At 39.8% G+C, this 23,400-nt stretch overlaps 1 protein-coding gene and 1 long non-coding RNA gene across 2 annotated transcripts; one reads left to right on the top strand and one right to left on the bottom strand.

Moving 5' to 3' along the window:
- Positions 1–941: 941 nt before the first annotated feature.
- On the bottom strand, positions 942–22,816 carry opn4xa (opsin 4xa). The gene is made up of 9 exons (XM_070552316.1): positions 22,683–22,816; positions 9,462–9,595; positions 9,017–9,220; positions 8,766–8,937; positions 6,140–6,301; positions 5,885–5,992; positions 5,618–5,792; positions 5,249–5,394; positions 942–2,347 (listed from the first exon to the last, which is right to left on the bottom strand). The coding sequence occupies exons 1-9, from the start codon at positions 22,814–22,816 to the stop codon at positions 2,332–2,334; spliced, it is 1,251 nt and encodes a 416-aa protein (XP_070408417.1). The 3' UTR covers positions 942–2,331.
- Positions 18,880–21,368, top strand: LOC139070328 (uncharacterized). The gene is made up of 2 exons (XR_011520871.1): positions 18,880–19,584; positions 19,667–21,368. It is a non-coding gene; the product is annotated as an uncharacterized lncRNA (long non-coding RNA).
- Positions 22,817–23,400: the final 584 nt, after the last annotated feature.

Genomic DNA, 23,400 nt, shown 5'->3' with positions numbered 1-23,400 from the left:
TCAGGAAATGACTCCAAATCCTGCTGCCACTTGTTCTTGCTAATCAATGATGTTTTGGGGCATTTTTTGCCCTGAGTACGGCTTGCAAAGCATTCTTTCCTACCAGAGACCACTTCAAATGTACAAGTGCTGGTCAAAAAATTTGAATGAAATATCACAACAAAGTTGATCTATTTCAGTAATTCCTGTGTCTCCCCCAGTGCTTTATAAATCTGGCAGGCCACCAAGCTTTACTTGGTCACCCGCCAGGCTAAGCGTGGTCAAACCCTCCTCCCTACCTTCTCTGCTGACACGGCCGACGCACGGCAGCGCTACGAACTGCGGGCCTCCCCTCCGCTGATACTGACAAGAAGCGGTAGTGCACCGTAGTGATGTGTCGGTCGCGAACGAACCGGCTTTAAGAGCCGGCTCTTTGAAGTGAACGACGGGAGCCGGCTCGTCATTGGGAGCCGTCCCTTACCCTCCCCCCTTGCCTTGGTGAAAGCTACAGGCGATTGGTCAACATGTTTAACTGCGTGTCCAGACTGTCCACACACAGAGCAGTAGGGACGGAGAAGAGGGAGGATCAGACTCAGACACACAGCAGAGCACATGCGGGTGGAGGGAGACGAGAGGGAATGAGGAGGAGGAAAAAGGCGAGCGAGAGGGAGGAGAGTGCGACGAAGACAGTGAGAAAATGAGCGCCAGCAGTCGGAAAGTCGAGATTTCTTAAAGAGTTCAGTTATTAAATCCATAGAAATGATAAATATTTGATATATTAAATTTGTTTATATTAGTAAATCATTTTACATATAGTTTTGCATTATTTTGGTTATAAATGTACTCTACGCAACAGAAAATATGAGGAGCCACTTGGGAGCCGAAAGAGCCGGCTCTTTTTGGTGAGCTGAGCCAAAAGACCCCCCACCCCCCACCCCCCCACCCCCGCTCTCATGGTCCGGCCCACCAGGCTTATCAAGTTTTCTGAGGGAAACCCTGAATTCCATTCAAAAAGTGAGACTTGTATATTGGATTCTTTTTTTACACACAGACTGATATATTTGAAATGTTTATTTAGTTTATTTCATTGGTTTAACTGACATTTAATGAAAGTCCAAAATTCAGCATCTCAGAAAATTAGAATATCAATTAGGACCAATGCAAAAAAAGATTTTTAGAAATGTTGGCCAACTGAAAAGTACGTGTCAAGTCCTGTTGAAAAATGAAATCTGCATCTCCATAAAGTTGGTCAACAACAAAAAGCACAGTGCTCTAAAACTTCCTGGTAGACGTCTGTGTTGACCTTGGACCTCAGAAACACAATGGACCAACACCAGCAGATGACATGACACACCAAACTCTCCCTAACTGTGGAAACCTTAGATTAGACCTCAAACAACGTGGATTCTGTGCCTCTCCTCTCTTCTTCCTGACTCTGGGACCTTGATTTCCAAAGGAAATGCAACATTTACTTTCATCAGAGAACATAACTTCGGACCAGTCAGCAGAAGTCCAGTCCTTGTTGTCTTTAGCCCAGGCGAGACACTTCTGGCATTGTCTCTTGTTCAAGAGTGGCTTGAAACAAGGAATGCGACAGCTGAAACCTGTCTTGCATTCGTCTCTGCATGGTGGTTCTTGAAGCACCGACTCCAGCTGCAGTCCACTCTTTGTGAATCTCCCCCATATTTTTCAACAGGTTTTGTTTCACAGTCCTCTCCAGGGGGCAGTTATCCCTATTGCTTGTACACTTTTTTTCTACAACATAATGTCCTTCCCTCTATTAATGTGCTATTATTGAGCTCTATGAACAGCCAGCCTCTTTAACAATGACTTTTTGTTTCTTGCGCTTTTTTGCATTAGTCTTAATTCTAATATTTTGAGATACTGAATTTGGTATTTCCATTAGTTGTCAGTTATAATCATCAAAATTAACTAAATAAACACTTAAACATATCAGTCTGTGTGTAATTAATTAATCTAATATGCAAGTTTCACTTTTTTGAGTGGAACTATTGAAATAAATCAACGTTTTCTTGGTTCTCTAAGTTTATAACCAGCACCTGTATTGAGTTTCCCACACCTATAAGATTTACCAAATTTATGTTGCAAAAAGCAACTTTTGTCTCAATGTTTTGTTGATCATGAGTAGTCAAGGGGCTGTAAACAAATCATTAGTTTTCCTGTGTGAATCATTCTCACTGGTCATATGAACTGGGTCTGACCACTCTAGGATAGATGTTATCTCATGTTTCTGTGACTCATTCTTACATTTTTCCTTCTATACTTGCAGTGCTTTCATTACATCTTCATCTTCCAGCTTCTCTTCATTCTACCTCTTCCAGACGAAGGACATCACTCTGTTGACAAACTATAGTAACATGAAGACCATTAGATTGTAATAGATATGAGTCTGATAAGACATTACATAGTTTATTGAGGGATGTAAGAAAATATCAATACGCTGAAATAGTTTATGTCATAATTCTAAATTGATATTTAAAGCTGTTATATAGTACCTGCAAACAAGCTATGTTTTGAACGCAAACACAGTCACAGACCACACACCCCTCCCCTCGGGTATCTTCCCTGGTCCTGCGTCCACCGGAACCAGAAACCCACATTGCCAGAGGAAACAAGAGAGCGCTAAACACCAGTTGCTGTTTTCTAGGTCCAAAAGCCTTTGTTGTCCATAACTTCAAATGCTGTATTTCTTTTTGGGAATCTGGTAGTTTGTTGTGTAGTTGAAGTGGTAGCAGCCAGCTGTCTCTCCTTTTCTGATATTATTGAGCAAAGAACCTCTCACACCAGTGCTGTTCTAAATATGAGATATATGTCATCTCGTCTTCCCTGTATTATGAAATATATATATATATATATATATATATATATATATATATATATATATATATATATATATATATATATACCGTAATTTCCGGACTATAGAGTGCACCTCATTATAAGCCGCACCAGCAAAAAAAAAAGGTTTTCTACACACACAAGCCACACCAAATACAAGCCGCGGCGCAGCAGCCACATGCAGGTCTCCGGCGCACGGCGCATGTATGGCCATAACATAAGATAATTAGACAGAAAGACGCTACACGGAGGTTTTTCCTTGTTTTAATTCAACAAAATGAATTTTAAACACGGGTGAACATGCCTGCAAGCTTAGAAAAGAAAACAGCACTGAACTGACACATTATTACCGGTAATTTGCATGCATGTTTAGAAGAAAAGAACAGTGCTGACACAGCATTAATAAGCCCTGGATGATTAGAAAATAAAAACTGCACACAAAACATGCCTGGTTAGTAAATAAAACACACTTGCCTACCAGAAAAAGTCATTCGCTCTCATCTTCCTCTTGCGCACTAAAGCCGTTAAAGTCCTCATCTTCTGTGTCGGAGTTGAACAGCCTCAGAAGAGCTTCATCACATACCTTTTCTGTGGCGATGTCAGTGTCACTGTCCGTGCTTGAATGAGTTCTTCCCGCTGCCGTCTCCAGCGCCGAACCGTGGATTCATTCATGCCAAGCTTACGTGCGGCAGCACTGTTTCCCTCCTTTACTGCCAGATCGACGGCCTTCAACTTAAATGAGGCAACAAATGAACTCATACGTGTAGTTACCATGATGAGGGGGGTATGGACTTGAAAATAATTCTTCGTCGTGCCGGCTGCTTGCATGTGCAAAATTAAAATGAGCACTTTCTTCGATTTCCACTTTTGACTTCCACCTGTTTCACTTTCTGCTAAAGCGCCCCCTGGCAGGTGAAGGAAAGTCTTCACTAAAGCCGCACCTCATTATAAGCTGCATGGTTCAAAGCATGCGGAAAAAAGTAGCGGCTTATAGTCTGGAAAATACGGTATATATATCGTATTGCCTAGGGCTGGACTGTAATTCAATAATGATTTTTTATCTATCGATCTACATTGTGGTGTGATTAAAAATGGGTCAATAATAACTTTGATAAAAAGTTTTCTTTGCCTTTATCATCATAGCCTATCAGGTAGCTTAATATTAGACTCATTACTTACTCCCAACCAATCAACAAAGATCCAGGCACGCTCTGTCACCAAGCCCTCCCCGTAAAACCTAAACAGACAGCTCATAACTTAAACAAGATGTCGCAGCCAGGAGAGGCGGAGGAAATTCTCTCAAAAGAATATTCTGGTTTTCACAAGTCCAACAAAAAACAGCCGTTTGCTAAAATTGTTATAGGAGCTGAACCGTGATTTGAAGAAAATAATTATTCAAACTGAAATCACAATCTCTGCCAGAAAAATGATCGGAATTCAATAATTTCTTGAACTCGTTTGGTTCTAGTAAAATAAAGATGTTTAAATAAAATATTGAATTGGATTCTGTCTTTGTGTGTTTTTTTATTGAAAGTAGTTAAGGAATAGCATAAAATGGCCAAGGCTGACCTTGAAATACATTTTCTAGAATGTATTTTTCAATATTTATTGATATCGATCAATATGAATTTTTTGTATCGATTTGCCTTTTTTCTATATTGTCCAGCCCTGCCGCCTACCTTGTATTATGATATATATCGTATCGTCTACCCCGTATTATGATATATATCGTGTCGCCTACCCTGTAATATGATATATATCGTATTGCTTACCCCATATTATGAATTATATATCGTATTGCCTACCCTGAATATGATATATATCGTATTGCCTACCCCGTATTATGAAATATATCATATCGTCTACCCTGTAATATGATATATATATCGTGTCGCCTACCCTGTAATATGATATATATCGTATTGCTTACCCCATATTATGAATTATATATCGTATCGCCTACCCTGTAATATGATATATATTGTATTGCTTACCCCGTATTATGAAATATATCGTATCGCCTACCCTGTAATATGATATATATCGTATTGCCTACCCCGTATTATGAAATATATCATATCGCCTACCCTGTAATATGATATATATCGTATTGCCTACCCTGTATTACGATATATATCGTGTCGCCAACCTTTTATTATGATATATGTCTTATCGCCTACCCGTATTATGATATATATCCAATCGCCTACCTTGTGTTATGATATATATCGTATCGCTAACCTTGTATTATGATATATATCTCATCGCCTACCCCGTATTATGAAATATATTGTATCACCTACCTTTTGCCAATGCAAATGCACACCCCTAAGTTAATGTATTATTTCAAAATGTTCAAGTTCAGGTTCATGTGTATTTAAAGTGAGTAAATAAAAGAATGAACACCTACCTAACCCATTCCTCACTTTGACTTCCCTTTTCCTCCATCTGTTCCATAAATGAATTGTTCTCTTTTTGCTTTAGAGCTCCACTGGAGGAACTCAGCTTTAGACAATGGCTTTGATCAATAGGATCCAGTTCTACATCACTGCAAACCTGCTGGAAAGGATAATTTAGGTAAAGGTTAGCATAAGCGTTTGTTTAACTCAACTTGACATCACAGCCATAATAATATTATAAGAAAATTTAAATGAAAAATAGTTGAAATAGATTTTCTGCTTGTACACGGACACAACCATCAAACCCAAAACTGATTATTTCTCTGGGACTTGAATCCTAAAAATAATCTAAGCGTTTGGACATTTGAGTTCCTACTCACAGTGTCTGTTGTAGACATGGAGGAAACTCTGTGAAATTGTGTTTTGGAGACGGATGACTGCCTGCTGAGCTCTGACTCCCTGATGGAGGACTTGCTGAGTGACACTGACACGCAGTCCCTCCTGGGGTTGTGGGACAGGAAGTGTAGACAAGGAACCGTTTCTGCCAGGGTGTCTCTGTTAGAATGTTACATATTTTTTTTACCAAAATGCTTTATTTTTTCTTTCTTCAAATTCTTTCTAAATGTCGATTAGACGACTGCACACACCTGTATTTGGAGTGAATGATGGCGTAGATGAAGGGGTTGTAGATGGCTGATGCCTTTGCTATAATAGCAGGAACGGCTTTGGAATATGGATTAAGGATGCTTGCATATCTGAAAAGTAAAATGTGTTGACCGATGTCAAGAGTTGGAGGACAAAGTCTTTTGCATATGCACAATGTACTGAATGGCATTGTATTAGGAACAGAGGTGGCTCATTATTAATGAATAAGAATACCTGATTATTTAAAAAAAATTTACCCAGCCCAGGCGATGAGGGTGACACATGCATAAGGTGACCACGAAAGTACAAACACGATGATGACTACAAAGGCGATCTTTGCCAGCTTCCATTCAGTCCGGATGGACTGCTGCTGGATCAAGGTGGACTTCCTCACCTGAGAGCCCAACTGGTCCACATCTCTGTTTGGAATGGAGAGAAGAAAGGAAAGACAGATGCTGCAGAAAACCCAACTTAGAGAAAGCTAAGACCGTAAGTAAAGAAATCTGGATGTATGAAATGTGATCATGAATCAGCAAAAACACAAAAAAACTCTGATACTTTCTGTTCTTTTATGACCCATATCTGAACACCACTAATCCATGTTTTCACATCAGACTCTGGTCATTTTCATATCTGCATATTTAATGGTTTTCAAAGTGACCTCGGTCTGAATGATCAAGGCTTGCTACAGATTCTTTGATAACTTGCATCTTTTTTTAAATTTCAAATACAGCTTTCTCTGAGATATGATCACTATCCTGTGGTATGTTTGTTTCATAAAAATTCAACAAACCCTATTAAAGGGTTAAAGGACTAAAAACGGGATTTAAAAAAATATCCACTCTGGAGAGTGCTTTTAAAAATCTCAGTTTATCTTATCAAACACTTGCACAGATGGGAGGTGCAAAAGCAGCAGAAATTCTCAGTTTTAAAACATATCTGGAGTCATTTGAATGTCAGAATGCCTGATTTTTGTTATGTTTTTCTGAACTGGATTTGCAGACAACCCTTCAAACAATGAAAAACAAGTTGTAAAGTGAATACATGATGCAGCAGAATACAGGTGAAGTAAAACATAAAATTTGAATGTGGTGCAAAAGTCCACCATCTTAAGACCATCTAAAGGCTCAGGAACCCTTTGCAGGTGTTCTGGATTCAGTAGCTGATCAGAGTGTGACACTTTGAGTCTCAAATATTGAACCTTTTCATAATATTCTAATTGTCTGAGATTTTGAATGTGGTGTTTTCATCGGCTGTAATCATCACAATTATAACAAATAATGTCTTGAAATATCTGGCTTTACATGTAATGAATCATTCTTATATATTAGTTTCACCTTTTAAGTTGAACTACTGACAGAAATTAACATGTACATGTAATTTCACTACTTTTTAAAAAGTAAATAACCTTTCCAGTTTCTAACAGCCATTAGAACTAAAATCAATAGAAAATACCAATAGAATTACATTCATTTCTAATCATGCAAACATTTGTAGTGAAACAAAAAGTTAATACACAGAGCGGAAATAAATAAATGTCGTAGTGTGTGTGTGTGTGTGTGTGTGTGTGTATATATATATATATATATATATATATATATATATATATATATATATATATATATACATAGATAGATAGATAGATAGATAGATAGATAGATAGATAGATAGATAGATAGATAGATAGATAGATATCAAGTCTTTGTTTATATAGCACCTTCCTCACCCATTACAGGAGGCCAAGGCACTGAAGAACAAACAACAATCATGATTTAAGAAATTAAAACATTGAACATGGATCAACAGAATAAAAAGCAAAAAATCAAAACTACATAACAGTAAGCCAAATTCAAGCCTGTTCAGGAAATGCTACAAGAAAAACTGGGTTTTCAGGTGACTCTTAAAGACTGGGAAAGAAGCAAAGAGCTGGTTCCAGAATGACGGCGCTAGATATTAAAATGCCCAGTCTACACGAGTCCAACGCCTAGTACGAGGGACAACTAGCAGGACCTGATTAGAGGAGCGCAGACTGTGTGATGGGACATATTGTTTCAGGAGCGCCTCTAAGTAAAGGGGGGCACCTCCATATATATATAAGAGACAAAGATCACTGCTTTTGGAACTAATGGTTTCAAAACTGTATGGTGTCATAAAGGTCAAAGAGAAATGCATGGTGCCTACAGTGAAACATGGTGGTGGTTCTGTCCTTATGTGGGGCTGCATGAGTGTTGTTGGTGTTGGGGAGCTGCATTTCATTGATGGTATGAACTCAATAATGTACTGCTATATATCCTGAAGGAGAAAATGCTGCCATAAGCGGCGTAGCAAGTTTTTTTATTGAGATTTCTTATATATATACACACACATATATATATATATATATATATATATATATATATATATATATATATATATATATATATATATACATATATATATATATATATATATATATATATATATATATATATATATATATATATACACCACAAGGTGTGCACCAGCACCATAGGGCAGACATGAAAAAGATGACAACGAATGTCAGTCAACGAGGCAGTTCGCTGTTAAAGAAGTAAAAAATATATCAAATAAAGGACTAAAATACATCTGTCTGTTACTGATTGTGATAAAGCCTGAGTCCAAATAGCCCAAAATTGATGTAAAAGCCATTCAAACGAGCTGTCGCCATCTTGTTCCCCTCCGTTGCATCATCCTGCCCACCAAGCCAGCGAGAGTGAGTGAGTATGCAGAAGATAGGTGTAGGAGACTATTTTAATGTTCGGTCTGCATGAAAAACTCAGAGTGACCGATTATCATCAGTAATGATAATTAAAACACCCTAACCTCATTTTAAAATTTTTCTAGCAATGGGGTATCTTTTACCTGGTGGCGTGGCGAATGGCCAGGAACATGCACAAATAACAGTAGGATATGATGCCCAGGGGGATGAAGAAAACAAAGCAGCACAACATCAACGTGTAGCTCTTATTGGCTGGAGTAGATGTTACATAGTCCCACGTGCATGAGGTCATCAGGCCTTCTGGAATGTATGAACCTTTTGGAGAGAAGTGTAAAATTGTGAGAAATGCACTGGTGGTCTGGGAGAGTCTGGATGGATTGTTTAGGCTACTTACTCCACCCTAAAAGTGGTGCAAGGCTCCAGGCTAGTGAATAAAGCCAGACCAGGACGATGATCAGGCAGGTGCGTCTCACTGAGGTCCACCCAATAGACCGCAGAGGTTTGGTGATAACTATGTAACGGTCTATGGAGATGGCCAGAAGGTTTATCATTGAGGTGATTCCAAATAAAGCTCCACAGAAAGCATAGATTTTACACCCTGTGAGAGGTAAACAAAGAAGAAAACACTATAAATCATGTTGACAGGATGGGAAAAACAAAGGAGCATACATAATAGTGTAATTTATAGCTAAAGGGACAAATTCTGACATCTCAGACACAAGATGCTGCCACCTAATGTACCTTCTTTTATTGGTATGCCAACAACTTTCCTTCATCCAAATTATTCCTGCTTCATTGAGAGAGTGCTCAGAACAAACAACTAAAAGAAAAAAATATACCTGTTTCCCCAAAAATCCAGCCCTTGTAAAGTGAGTTAACAAAGAAGATGGGAGACTGGGTTATTGCCATGAGGAAGTCACTGACCGCCAAGTTCATGATGAAGAAGTTGGGAGGTGTTCGAAGTTTCTTGTTGCTGAAACACATTGATGACCTCGGGTCAGCTGTGCTTAAAACACATGTCATTTGCTCTTAAACAAAACACACACACTAAATAAATTGGCAGAGGTGTGACCAAGTCACTGCTTTGCAAGTCATAAGTCACCAGACTTTCCAGTCAAGTCTCAAGTCAAGTCCAACTCAAAGATAACCAAGTCCAAGTCGAGACCAAAGTCAATGATGTGGAAGTCCAAGTCAAGTACAAGTCCAACCTTCAATTTAATGACAATGATGATAAATTCCAGAAATAAAGCTTCTTAAAGCTTCATTTATTTGCTCCAACAAGCAGAAAGTGCAACTGAAGCTGATCATAAACAAAGTGTTGCTGCATTTTGCAGAACAAGATCAAACCCAGAACAAAGAATGATTTATGATTTCTGTCCATGTCTTCCATTTTTGTGCTAAAATATCAAATATGCTCAAGTCATTGTCAAGTCAACAGATGCAAGTCGATTCAAGTCGCAAGTCATTGGCGTTCAAGTCTGAGTCAAGTCGTAAGTCTTTATAGATTTTATCAAGTCAAGTCAGAAGTCATTAAAAATAATGAAGCAAGTCTGACTCGAGTCCAAGTCATGTGACTTGAGTCCACACTTCTGTAAATTGGTGTAAAAAAGAAATGAAGGGGGTTTTGCTGAACAAAACCTACAGTAAGTTCATGTTAAAGTTCATATATGAAATTATGAAATGTACAGCAATAGAAATACAAGATGCATGTAAAAAAAAAGTGTCACTTTTAAATGAAGGTCATCTAAGTTTCACTGTCTTTATGGGTGACCCCACAAGGAAAGTTGACCATTGAGCAGGATTGATGGTTTATCCCTTGAGGTCCACGTGGCAGGGGTGAGGTGGTGCTCACTCCTCACCCCCGCCACATGGACCCAAGGGATAAACCATCAACCCTGCTCAATGATCAACTTTCCTCGTGGGGTCACCCATAAAGACAGTGGGAGGGTTATAATGAGACTGTAGTTTTATTGTTGTAAGGCTCCACTGATCAGATAAACCATTGTGGCTCATTAAAGTCAATTTATTAATCAAACTATAAAAGACTCTGAAACAATGATGCATCATGACAAATACCTATACTAGTGAAAATAATCCACAATAGTTCCACATGACTCCTATCTTCTGTGGTTTTTGAGGCAAAAGCATAGTTTTTTTCACATAAAATCTATCATTCGGAGACTCTGGATAAATATTTCAAACATCAGTCTGCGAAAATAATGGGTTTGATTAATTGAATGCTCTGTAACCTTTTATATTACATTTTAATTTGTTTTTAAGCTTGTTCCGAATGTTTATTCTAATTCTGCTCCTTCAAGAAAAGATATGCAGCTGCAGAAGATAAACATCAAATTGATTTGCCAAATGAAATTAGCTCACACAGCATGAACGATCCGTCAACAAGATGCCAGTTTTTCATCCAGCTTATGAGATTTTTCAATTTGGCATATTTTTTATATGAATCTGAATTTAAATTACTACAGCGAAATAAGATGTTCTCAGATCTTCACAAATGTGGTGTTTTTCTACAATTCGTTGCTCCTTGTGTTTATAAAAAGTTCTTAATAACAGCTTCCTCTTCTCAGTATTGGTGCTGCACTGGGTGTTCTCCTGCTGCTTACTGTGTAAACATCAATATGAATAAACACTGTGCAGGCCAATAGGTCACAGTGTTTGTGTATACGGAACACGTGTGACATGAGATGAGATTGAGTGATAAGTCATTTGATATAATTGTGCATCAATAGAAGCATGAACTAATGCAAAGTGCACGTCAGGGTAAGGGTTTTGGTTCTTACTGTAGGCCTAATAGCCAGCATAACCATAACTAGACAACCCTGTTTACCACACTAAGCTAAATGCATTTCATTGAAAAAAATGTATACAGTTTATTTTATTAAAAAATAAGACAAAAATAAAAACATACAAAAAATCTTTGAAAATAATCCCTATATGTTTATGGCTGCAATGTTAGGTATGTGTACAGCTGACAGAGTGGTGGCCATTTTTGTGGTTGCTAAGGTTGATCAGCTGTTGGTGACAAACTTAACATGGACTGACTCTAAAGAATAGTTTACATTGTAGTTAAGATTTTCTCAGCATTTCATTAAAATGCACCATATGGATCATGTGATACTTTAACAAACACACACAGAGAGAGAGAGAGAGAGAGAGAGAGAGAGAGAGAGAGAGAGAGAGAGAGAGAGAGACAGAGAGAGAGAGAGAGAGAGGCCCAAAAATATACATCACTGCTTGCCTTTTTGGAATACATCCCTTGTGCCCTAAAATGTTGTAGATGCTTGATTCTATTAAAGGTCAACTTCAATCATATTTTAAATAAATTTGCAGTGGTCTGTAGTAAAAATTAATGCCTTTTAAATCCTTCTCTGGGAAAAAAGCTCCGGTATGCCTGTTTGAGCATGTAGAAATAAGCCAGAAGAGAAAGTAGCTTCAGATGGCAGGATTTGGAGTCTCATTTCCTGATATTTGGACATCTCACCTGTGATTGGCTAAGCAACATGACTCGACCACTGACTCTGAATTTTTGCAACATTGATGTTTTTTCTCCACAAATAACACAAGCTTGGAAGAGTTCTGCTGCATTGTGGAGTTGCTAATGCTAGCGGTTAGCTTCTACTAATTGAGACATTGGCCGTTTCTCAATACTCAAGGACGCTAGTATGTTCTTATGTACTTAGACCAGTGTATTCTTGTCAAGGACACTAGAAATGCCATTCTACCAAGTACGGGAGGATGAGGATGGCATTTGGAACAGATCCATACTAAGTTGGGTCATGGCAACAGGCGCTGCTTGTTTCTAGCTACGGTTAACGACCTGATAAAAAAAAAGTTTAGTTTGCTACAAAATAACAAAGAAAACATATTATTTGTATTTTCTTTTGTCCAATTTTGATCAAAACTGATAAAATACCAGCATTTTCCGCACTTAAGTGAATTAAAAAACATTCAAATTATTTTCCATCAATCTATTTATAACCAGTGGTGGTTTTAGACCAAACTTCGAGGGAGGGCCAGGCTGGGGCCAGCTGCTCTGTTTAAGAGACACATAAGAAAATAATAATACAAACAGTGCCTTTAAGGCTGCTATAGCGAATTTGGAAAACAAATTAGCCTAAAACATTTTTTCATGCCTCTAAACAACATTCTAGCATAGTATAGCTATGAATATATTATGGAAATTAAACAAAATAAATAATGAAGCGGTTCTCTCACATTTGTTTAACCCTCCCACTGTTCTAATGTGTGTGACCCCACGAGGAAAGTTGACCATTGAGCAGGGTTGATGGTTAATCCCTTGGTCTCCCTGAACTGCTGCATTTCTCTGGGTCCTCCATTCATTATGCACTCACATATTTTGCAACAGAACACAACTGGTGTGAGAAGTTTGCAGCTCAGTAATGTCAGAGAAGGAGAAACAGCTGATTCTCTCACAATTGTTTAACCCTCCCACTGTCCTAATGAGTGTGACCCCACGAGGAAAGTTGAACATTGAGCAGAGTTGATGGTTAATCCCTTGGGTCCATGTGGCAGGGGTGAGGAGTGAACACCACCTCACCCCTGCCATGTAGACCTCAAGGGATAAACCATCAATCCTGCTCAATGGTCAGCTTTCCTCGCAGGGTCACCCATAAAGACAGTGGGAGGGTTAAAAACCTCAGTCAATGACACAGCTTGGACCACAAGCAAATATTGGACCATCTGGTTCTCGGTCTCCCTGAACTGCTGCACTTCTCTGGGTCCTCCATTCATTATGCACTCACGTATTTTGCAACAGAGCACAACTGGTGTGAGAAGTTTGCAGCTCAGTAATGTCAGAGAAGGAGAAACAGCTGGCTGCCACCACTTCAACTTTAGGACAAACTACCAGAGTCCCAAAATGAAAAACACTATTTGAAGTCACAGACAACAAAAGATGTTTGGGAAGACACACAAGAGTAGGGCTAACCATTACCGTGTTTGCATTTAAAACCTAGCTTGCCCTGTAGATTCGCTATAACAGCTCTGAAGAAGATCTATTTTGATTGTTTTTAAAAGTGATTGTTCTACCTATACAAAATGTGTTTATGAAGTTCTTTTGCAAATGTAAATGTTTCTCATATAAAGCAATTTTAGCATTTTTATTCTTGACATTTTCAGAACCTTCCAGAATGAGCAATTTCAGAACTCTGTCACTTTAAGAAAACAAGCTATGGCGATGGCTGCTATAGAGTCATTTAATTTTAAGAATCTGCCGATACCGAGTCCCCCAATCCGATACTTTCGATACATAAAAAAAGAAAGAAAAGGAAGAAACCGTTCCAGAATGTTCCTTATTTTTTATTTCATTACCTTTTTATTTTAATTTTTAACAACAGATCACTTCTGTGAGGTAGCTTGAACAATCAAGTAAAAAATAACATAAATTCTCCACTTTTGGACTTTATTGCAGATATAAAAAGTCTAATATAAAAACAGATGGCACTTCAACTTAAAATACCTGGCAGGGGTCTATTTAGCCTCGGCCCCCAAAAGGCTTAGATACGTCCCTGGGCATGGGACGGAGTTTTGAAGATGATCTGAATTGTATCAACTATATAAATACTACATGCTGATAAATTATTGCTTTATAAAGGTACAAACGTGTAGTGAGATAAATCTACCTACATTTTTTTAAGAACTTTGTTTTGTTTTCTTGGTTTTTATTTTCCTATCTTCCTGTTCTGTCTGTCTCTGATCTTCCTGCATCTCCCAGTCCTCCAGAAAAACTCCTGTCTGCTCCCATCTTTTCACCTCACAAGTAACTTTTTAACTAGCAGATCAAATTGATCGACTGACCACAAGAAAGGTGGAGTGTGCTGTGCTGCGCTGCATGGCTGCGCCAGTGACGAGCACTGCAGCGCGAGCGCGTCCACATTTCATGCTCAAATACAGACAGAACTTACCAGAGAGAAAATGAACGGACACGAATGACTGTGTGTTAATTATATTTTTTTTTTGGTGACGCCACTTAGAAACTTAGAAAATGTTACTGTGGCCGTGTGCAGAACGCAGCTGGAGTTCATGAATGATAGATCTGCCACATCCGCAGATGAACTTAAAACACCTGAGTTTCCCAGCATGTTCTCTGCCTGTTATAACTCTAGGCAAAGAGGCGTAGCTTTTATAATACACAGAAAAACATCAATTTCACAGTATTGGGCACAATCTCTGATTCAGAGGGTAGATTTATAATGTTAAAACTATCTGTACAGAACCAAAGCTTATGTATTGTCAGCATATACTGTCCAAATATTGATGACCCTTCATTCTTTCATAATTTTTTCTCTGTACTCTCTGAACACTTAGACTGTCCACTTATACTTGGAGGTGATTTTAATTTTTGGATGAATTCTTCAACAGACAGGCTCAGTACAGCTGGGACTCAGCGCAATTGGCAATCCACTAATATAGTTAAACTGTACATGAGTGATTATGGGCTTTGTGATGCATGGCGATCTCTTCATCCTAACCGTAGAGAGTATACTTTTTTCTCACATGTCCATCACTCTCATTCTCGTTTGGATTATTTTCTAGTCAGCAGCTCATTGTTGGATGACATTTCAGACACTGAGATACACCCCATAGTTGTCAGCGACCATGCTCCGGTTTCTTTAACTCTGGTAAATAAGAAGACAATCCCACCAAGCAAAAACTGGAGGTTTAATACATCACTGCTTAAAGATGAAGGTTTTATAGAATTTTTTAAAAAGGAGTGGGCTTTATATTTAGAACATAATGACCTGCCTGGAACATCAGCATCTATTCTCTGGGAGGCAGGAAAGGCAGTGATGAGAGGTAAAATAATCTCTTTCTCATCACATAGGAAAAAAACAGAAAACAAATGTATTCAGGAGTTAGAAGATATCATTAAGTCTTTAGAGGCATCCACAGAAGAAGAGTTAATGAGCAAATTACGTAAAGCTAAATTAGAACTTCATGGAATTATTGACAAAAAGACACAATTTTTAGCACAAAGACTATGAATAGAATACTTTGAACATAGTAATAAATCAGGTAATTTTTTAGGTAGCCAGTTAAAAATTAATAAAGAGAAAACTATCATATCTGCTGTTAAAGACTCAACCGGGAATATAGTTTATGACCCTGAAAGCATAAACAACACTTTCAGAGACTTTTACCAAACTTTGTACTCACCACAGATAAACCCATCAGATAACGAGATCAATGAGTTCCTTGACAGGATAACACTTCCTAAATTATCAGACAGCCAAGTTACAGTCCTAGACTCGCCACTAACATCAGCAGAGCTCCAGGAAGCCCTTAAATACATGACTAATAGGAAAGCTCCAGGTCCAGAAGGGTTTCCAACAGAGTTCTACAAAGAATTCTGGATCATTCTGGCTCCAATATTTTTCAGAATGGTGAGGGAAATCAAAGAGAGTGGCAGATTACAGCCAAACATGAACTCAGCCAATATCTCTTGCGTCCATCCCCGCATATTTTTCTCCTCCTGCTCCCTCACATCATCACACAAACATACACATAGGGCTTTGGGGGGTGGACAAGTCAAGGAGTGCAGGTACGGACGCCATTTCCACATTCCTGTGGCAACCAACCTGCCCACCAATTTTATTTGCACCATATATACTTCCACTGACGACATTCCACGCAAACACACACTTAGGGCCTTGGGAGTGAGCACATTCAACGGCACTTGGCAGGGGGATTTCTCAGCCTCCTCCTGGGTGCCGGTGCCCACTTCCAATTTTAAACCGCACTTAGACATCGAGGGCTGTGGGTGCAAGTGGGGTGGTGCGGTGGCATCAGCTGGCATAGGCTAGACAATGCCCGCACTGCCCGCTCACCACAGCCATGGAATATACCTCATGATCACACAACACTATATTGGAGCAGGCGGAGGGAGACTAGGGGTCTTAGCACACCTCTGTTGTTGCTTGGCTTCCTGGGGCCGGAGGCTAGGAGGGAGATCTGGCCATCTGGTTGGGGTCTGGAGTGGTGGGTTGCTGTGCTCAGCGTTGGGTGGGGGAGCCTGCTCATCAGCACCCCAGCAGAAAGGGTCAAACTCTGGTAACCGGTGATGGTTGTACCCAATGTGCAGCAGTACCAGCACCAGAGTGAATAGGGTGTGTAAGGGGAGCATGAGTGGGTGTCCGGCGTGCATTTTTGTCAGTCTTGTGTTGTATGGGCATGTGTGAGCATGAGGGAGGGAGTGTGTGACTGAGTTTGTGTATGACTGTATATGTCAGGTGGGGTCTTTGACTCCTCCCCCCTCCTGGAACTTCTTTTGATGATATAGATCTTTGTCCCCCCTCCCCCGCCACACCTGGTGTGGGGTGTGGTGCCTTGGTCTGCCTGAATGTTCGTGGCTCCCGGGTCAGGGGGTTTAAGATTTTTGGCGTCTGCCTGATCAATCCTGGTGGCTGCCTGGTGGGGTCTGGGTCCCTGGGCTCTGCTGGGTCCCCGGTGGGGGTGGTCGCCCCGGGTCCCAGGTCGCTGGGTCCCGGGCTCGGCTGGCTAGGGGGTGGGAGGCTGCGGGCGGGCCTGTGGGCTTGCCGCTGATATCTCCCGGGACTCTGCCGGCTGCTGGTTGTGGCCCCCCGGGGCGATCCTCTGTGCCTCTCGAGGGGGGCGGAGACCTTTCTGGTTGCAGTCTCCTTGGGGTTCCTGTGTTCTGGGGCAGCGCCTGGATCTCTGGGACTTGGAGCTCCCCCCCCCCCCATCTCCTGCGCATCTTTGGGGGGCGGATCTGTGGTCCCTCACACTCTCTATTGGGCGCGCCTATCATTGGCGGTTCTAGGGGCGGGGCCACAGGGGCACTGGCCCCTGCTGAAATATGATTGGCCCCTGTAGTGCCCCTGTCCTGTCACTCATCTGTCCTTTGTGCGGTGATGAGATTATAGGTGGATGCAATTCCGAGTCCAAACACTAGTGGCCGTGTGGCGCTAAGGAGCAAAATAGTGTGTGAAATCCAACAGAAGAAGATTTGAAAGATTCCAAGAAGGGAGAACTTTTCAACCGACATCGGTTCTGATGAGAGTCCACGTTATGAGGAGTTTGTTGGTAAGTCACGAATCACTGTTTACTCACAGTTGCCATGTAAGTCAAGTCTGACAATAAGTCCAATGGAAAGCAATGCCGACATTAGTTAAAGGTAATGTTAAAAAGGGCTTGTGAAAAAACGTTAGCCCTTGCTAATCCATGTACTTCTTTTGTAATCTGCATTTCGTGTGTTAATAGTTGGCACTGTCTGATAGAGAACATGAAAAGAAAGGGTCAGATACAGGCGGGAATTCTGCAGTTTTTTCCCAAGAGAGTGAGTGTGTCAGCTGGTGAAAACGAGCATGGAGAAATCAGAGAGCAGCAGGAGGCAGTAGACCAGAGGCTGGAACAGGGCAAAGGACCTCCATTCCCCCTTTATCAGGTCAGAAAGAATATAATCTTTATTGTGCAACAGTCATGTCAGATAAACACGAGAGACAGCCTCTTGTAGGACATACCATGCTGGGAAATCAGCGTACGTGTAATATAAACGCGCCGTGGCGGCATGGTGTTGCGGGAATTTTGTGGCATTCGTGCTGCCACGGTTGATACTAATATCACCGCAACGCCGGACTTGTGAATGCATATTACAACTTGGCGCAACAGAAGGGGGTATCCTGATCACGTGGGCAGTTACTGCCGAGCTCCGGCCGGCAACTATATTGAAAATGAAAGTAAACATGGGCCGTAAGTTTGGCTTTTCTAAACAGAATCAGCTGAGATGATGGCCGGGGAGCCTCTCCGTAAGAGTTGAAGCTCAGATCACCAGAGACTGCACGGGGACAGACACCTTCTGGAGCGGCTTGTTAAAAAAGCTTAATGAGTGTGGCTTTGATCGCAATAAAAAGCAAGTTATGTCCAAGATAAACTGAAGTCCGTGGCAGCGCAGAGACCGCCCCCAAGCTCCCTTTTCACCGCCATCGCATAATCTTTTGTAAAAAGATCATGATTGCACCACATTATCCAGCAGGACGGACTGACCACTTATAAACGACCTAATGCTGCCCAGTGTGTTCTGCTTATAATTGAGGATAACCTTTTCCCATTTTATCTTGGAGCTGATCCAGTTAATGTGGAGTCATTTTCTTGCACAGAAAATTTGCATTGAGCTTTTTATATTTATCAGTAATAATTGGGTCAGTTATTCCAAGCACCAAAAATAAAGGATTATTGTTTAAATTGATAGAAGTTGTTAATCGTGACAAGTCATTAGTGGCAAAGTTGCTTCCCTTTAGTAAATGATTTTACGTTTTTCAAAGCATCTTTCCATTCATCATCAGTAATGTTGCAGTTAAGTTTCCTTTCCCACAATTCCTTCAAGGTTTCCCTAAATTGTGACATTTTGATGTATTGTAAAATGTGTGGGAAAAGTCCTTGTTTGAAACACTGAATTTTCTAATTGGTTGATTAAGTAAGGTCAAGGTTAAGTTTTCCAAAGAGATTTTGTGTTTTGGATATTCCTTTGTTAGTCCAACTTTTCCTGCCATTATTCTAGGTAAAAATAAAAAAAAATCACCATTATCTCAAATTTGTTAAATGATGTTATCTTGTACTAATGGCACATATGTTTACTGAATTCTTCCGCTTCATGGTGATGTGGTTTACTATAACATTAACATAATGGATTTAAATTGTATTGGTTTCTTTGTCTACATCTACCACATCTCATCTTTATAGTCCAATCTTTCAAGTCTTCAATTTCAAATAAATAAAAATGTGGTCTCATAGAAAACAAAGTTTTGGCTGGATTTAGCTGGAGTTTGACATATATTTGTATTTTAGCTGCAAACTGGGACAAGACTCTCTCCAATTCAGACAACCAGAGTGAAGTTAATGACTCAACCTTCCATCCTGCTGGGCCACCAGAGTCACCAATCAATGCTAATCCTGCAGGATCAAATGGTAAACATTGATCTTTGAAAGTAATAAATGCTTGTGTATGTATTTGGCTTATGTTAGATAATTTCTCATTTGCTGTTTTCAGACATCTTCCAGTGTGATGCACAGAATCCTGCGCAGACATCAGAACGGTGTTCTGTTCCAGTAGGACCTGGTGGTGTGCTTCTCATTTTGTAAAGGCTCTTTAAATTTAATTGAATTTTGCAGTCAGTCACTTGCAGATTCTGAATGCCATTGTAACGTGAGGAAATATGGGTTTTCTGTCACAATGGTGGTGTTGGACTCAGCTGTGTCAAAGCTGGGTCGCTGAGAACTTTCACCCACAGATTAAGACCTGAACGCCAGCGAGTCTGGGAGGAAACCATAACATCTGCCACCTGCAGTCTACCAGAAGATGTGTTTACATGAGTTGTACCCAGACCAAGTCAAAACATAAAGTTTAAACTTCTTTTTCTTGATTTTAATGTTAAAATAACCATTATCATTTTGCTCATTATAAATGTGTTTAATCAAATGAATGGTTCTTATGCTTTGGGGTAATTATAATGGATTAATGAATCCACACTTAAGTAGATAATGTTGAATGTTTGGTACTGACCTTCACACTCAAGCACACAAACATTCACACACACCTTCCCACAGTAAAATCCAGACACATTTGATGACGCACATGTTTTGCTTTGAGAAGAGAAAGGTTTTTGGTAAGTTTCAGTCTTTTTGATTCAGTTCGTGTTGGACAACGAGAGAGAACAGACCTGAAAACCAAAGGGGGGGCAGAGCCTGTTGGCTCGTTCTTCCCCCTTTCTCTCACGCTGTTTCTGCCACGCCAGGCAGAATAGCTGAACCGCAACTTCTAACGCAGACTCATTACCGAGTCTTTTGATTTCTGAGTGAATTAACTTAAGAAAGCGCGTCGACAAAACGCTTTACCATCAACGTGTACCGAGGGGCAACTCTGGACCGGGTCGCAGCGCATCTTTGTCTTCTTTGCCAGCCAAGGTGACCTGGATGAAACATCCTAAGGTGACGTCCCGGGTCCAACAGAGGGTCCGATTTTCGGTGAGGCAAAACACGACAGATAGCGTTTTGATGCATCTTTTCCACTAAACCTAAGTTTATTCAAACCATCACTTCACTCAGACACCTGTTTCTTCCTGAAGCAACATCAGATGCACACATGCATTCATCTCATCTCATGTTCAATTCTCACTACACTTGGCACCCACACGCATCCATAATCACATCATATCACTCTCAATCTTCATTCACCTACAGAAGGTCTATTTGAGCATTAACAGCATATCAACTGTTAAAAAGATTGTCCCACAAAGTTATCAATGTTGATTGTATTTCCTGTTTGTCAATTTCAAAATCATTAGTTTAATTTGAAGAATTAAAACTTTTAAACTTCAAACTGGTTTCCTCATTGAACTGAAACACAGACACTCAGATATTATCGGCAGTTTATGGATGAAAACAACCTTTGAGTCTTCTGAACAATATAAAATTTGGTTATTGATTTATTAAAATTAATATTCCGAATTAATACGTAGCATGGTTTCTCTTTCATAAAAGAGCATAAATCCATAACGCTACACCATGAATGTTAAAGGTTGAGAGATATAAGCAACTGACTCAGACTTATTTAATTGACTTCCCACCAGACATTTCCCAGTCAAGAGCAGAGGGTCCTGTGATATTCTTCTGGTGTTTTTTCCACACACAAACATATTTTAACCTGATATTTGTGGCTTTGCAAAATAAATTGAATGCTAAAATTTCTCAAATGCTGTGTGTGGTTGTATTTTGTCAATGTACAGTAAAAATTGATGTACAATTGCATTGATGTTTTTCAACATGGTGTTGGGGTAAACTGTATCTACCATACAAAACTGGGAATAGTATGCAAGTATGTTGGACTGTACGTGGCCCCTCTATAAATATTGTGGCCCCTTGATGGCCCCACCCTCAGAAAAATCCTAGATCCGCCACTGGCGCCTATAGAGAAACCTTACATAAACAAGCACATGTGCACACACAGGTGCTCACATGGTGCTCCCAAAAGTATGGGCTTGGGCACGTTAAACACAGGTCTTAAGACTATGGTGAGCACTTAATGCACCGTGATTTATTATCGTGTGATTGTTCAGTTAAACAATGTTGATTATATATTTCTTCATCAAGTTGACGCAGTGATAGCTTGATCTTGTTGTATTGTTGTTGTGTCCCATTTTTTTTTTGTTCTTTTGCTTTTTTTTCCTTGTTTTTTTCTGCAGGTCTAGAAGCAGACTTTTGTTCATTATTGTATATTTTTGTGGACCCCCCCCCCCCCCCCCCAACTTTTGTCTTTTCCTTTCGCTTTCACCTCTGACTCCGTGTCTGGTCGGAATTACAAATCATTCAAAAACAATAACAATAAAGTTTTAAGTATCAGGCGTGACATTAAAAGCAGACGCTTTGATGCTCCACCTGAGAGTAAATCTGTAAGGCTTGTCACCAGCATTCAGACATCAATTCTGTTTGCTTCACAGCCAGACAGGACACAGTAAAAAAAAGTAAATAAATAAAAAGAAGTTTAGACCTGTTACAATATAAGGCCTTCAACATGTTTAACGTGGAAGATGCCCTTTAAAGTTCTGTTGATGGAAGGGAAAAGCTCTGGTTTCCTTAAAGCTAAACACAAATAGAAACTTTACACGAGCATAAAATCACTCTGTATAATTACTGATAGTTGCACTGTTTGTCTCAGAGTTTAGTAACACTAATAAAAAGGGCTTTTCTAAAACCCTTCTCTAATCTTTCATTATACTTATCTCATGGTATCATGCTGCTGACTTGTTTCCAGCAAACCCGAGTTGATGTGATACTTTTCTAACCACAATATTAGGGGTAAAAACCAAAGCCAACTAAATTATAAAGTATTGTCTGTACTGCCACTGCTGCTTCTTTGAGTTTTAGGATGTTTTATTGATTTAACCACCAAGGGGACAATGAAAGTCTCTTTCTTTTTAATTTTAATAAGATAAAATACAAAGAAAAGACTGTTTACTTAAATAGTTTAAGAATATAATAAAAATTTGAATTTGAGGAAAATTGCTTACCAGGAAAAAGCGTACATGACCAAGGCGTTCCCAGTAACTCCCACTGCTCCAATCACCAAAACAAAGAAAGCCACAATGTAGTGAACTTCATCCGGGACGTCTACATGTCGATAGAATCCATTTTCTACATCCATCTCTGAAAATGCACACATTCAGATTTGAAAATCAAGCTTTTTCTTCTTTGTGTGAGAGTAAAGCCGTAACTGATCCCATCTGACCCACTAAACTGTGCTGCATTATGTAACAGCACTGAAGATTTAGACCATGATAGTTGTCAGATGTCTGCAGCATAGCAGCTCCATTTAAATAAGTTTTTATTTCATAAAATCAACACTGTGTTAAAAGTGCAGTATGTAAGAATATAGTGAAAACTTTAGAGTGAGAAAATCCCAAAAGAGTCTAATGTTTCAGTCATTTTGGATGGAAGGTTATACTGAAACATGTTTCATATCCAGCTGACTGTGGGGATTGTCAGATTTTCTCCGTTCAAAACAAAGGAAGGAGGGACGTAACTGCTGTTCACCACCCGCGAGTGTGAGGGTGTCGTGTCTCCTGCGAGCTAATACTGCAGCGCCAACAGCTGTAATTTGACGACAACCGGCTAAAAGCTCCAGAGTTGTTGCAGTAACCACGTTTTACCACAAGATGTCATTTTAACTTCAGTTCTACATAATGCACCTTTAAGTGGAGGTGTGAGTGATGTGCTAGAGATCTGCCA

This window comes from Nothobranchius furzeri, chromosome 6 (assembly GCF_043380555.1).
Source record: "Nothobranchius furzeri strain GRZ-AD chromosome 6, NfurGRZ-RIMD1, whole genome shotgun sequence".
NCBI lineage: Eukaryota > Metazoa > Chordata > Actinopteri > Cyprinodontiformes > Nothobranchiidae > Nothobranchius > Nothobranchius furzeri.
The sequence above is the reverse complement of the archived record's forward strand: the minus strand, read 5'-3'. Positions and strand labels throughout refer to the sequence as shown.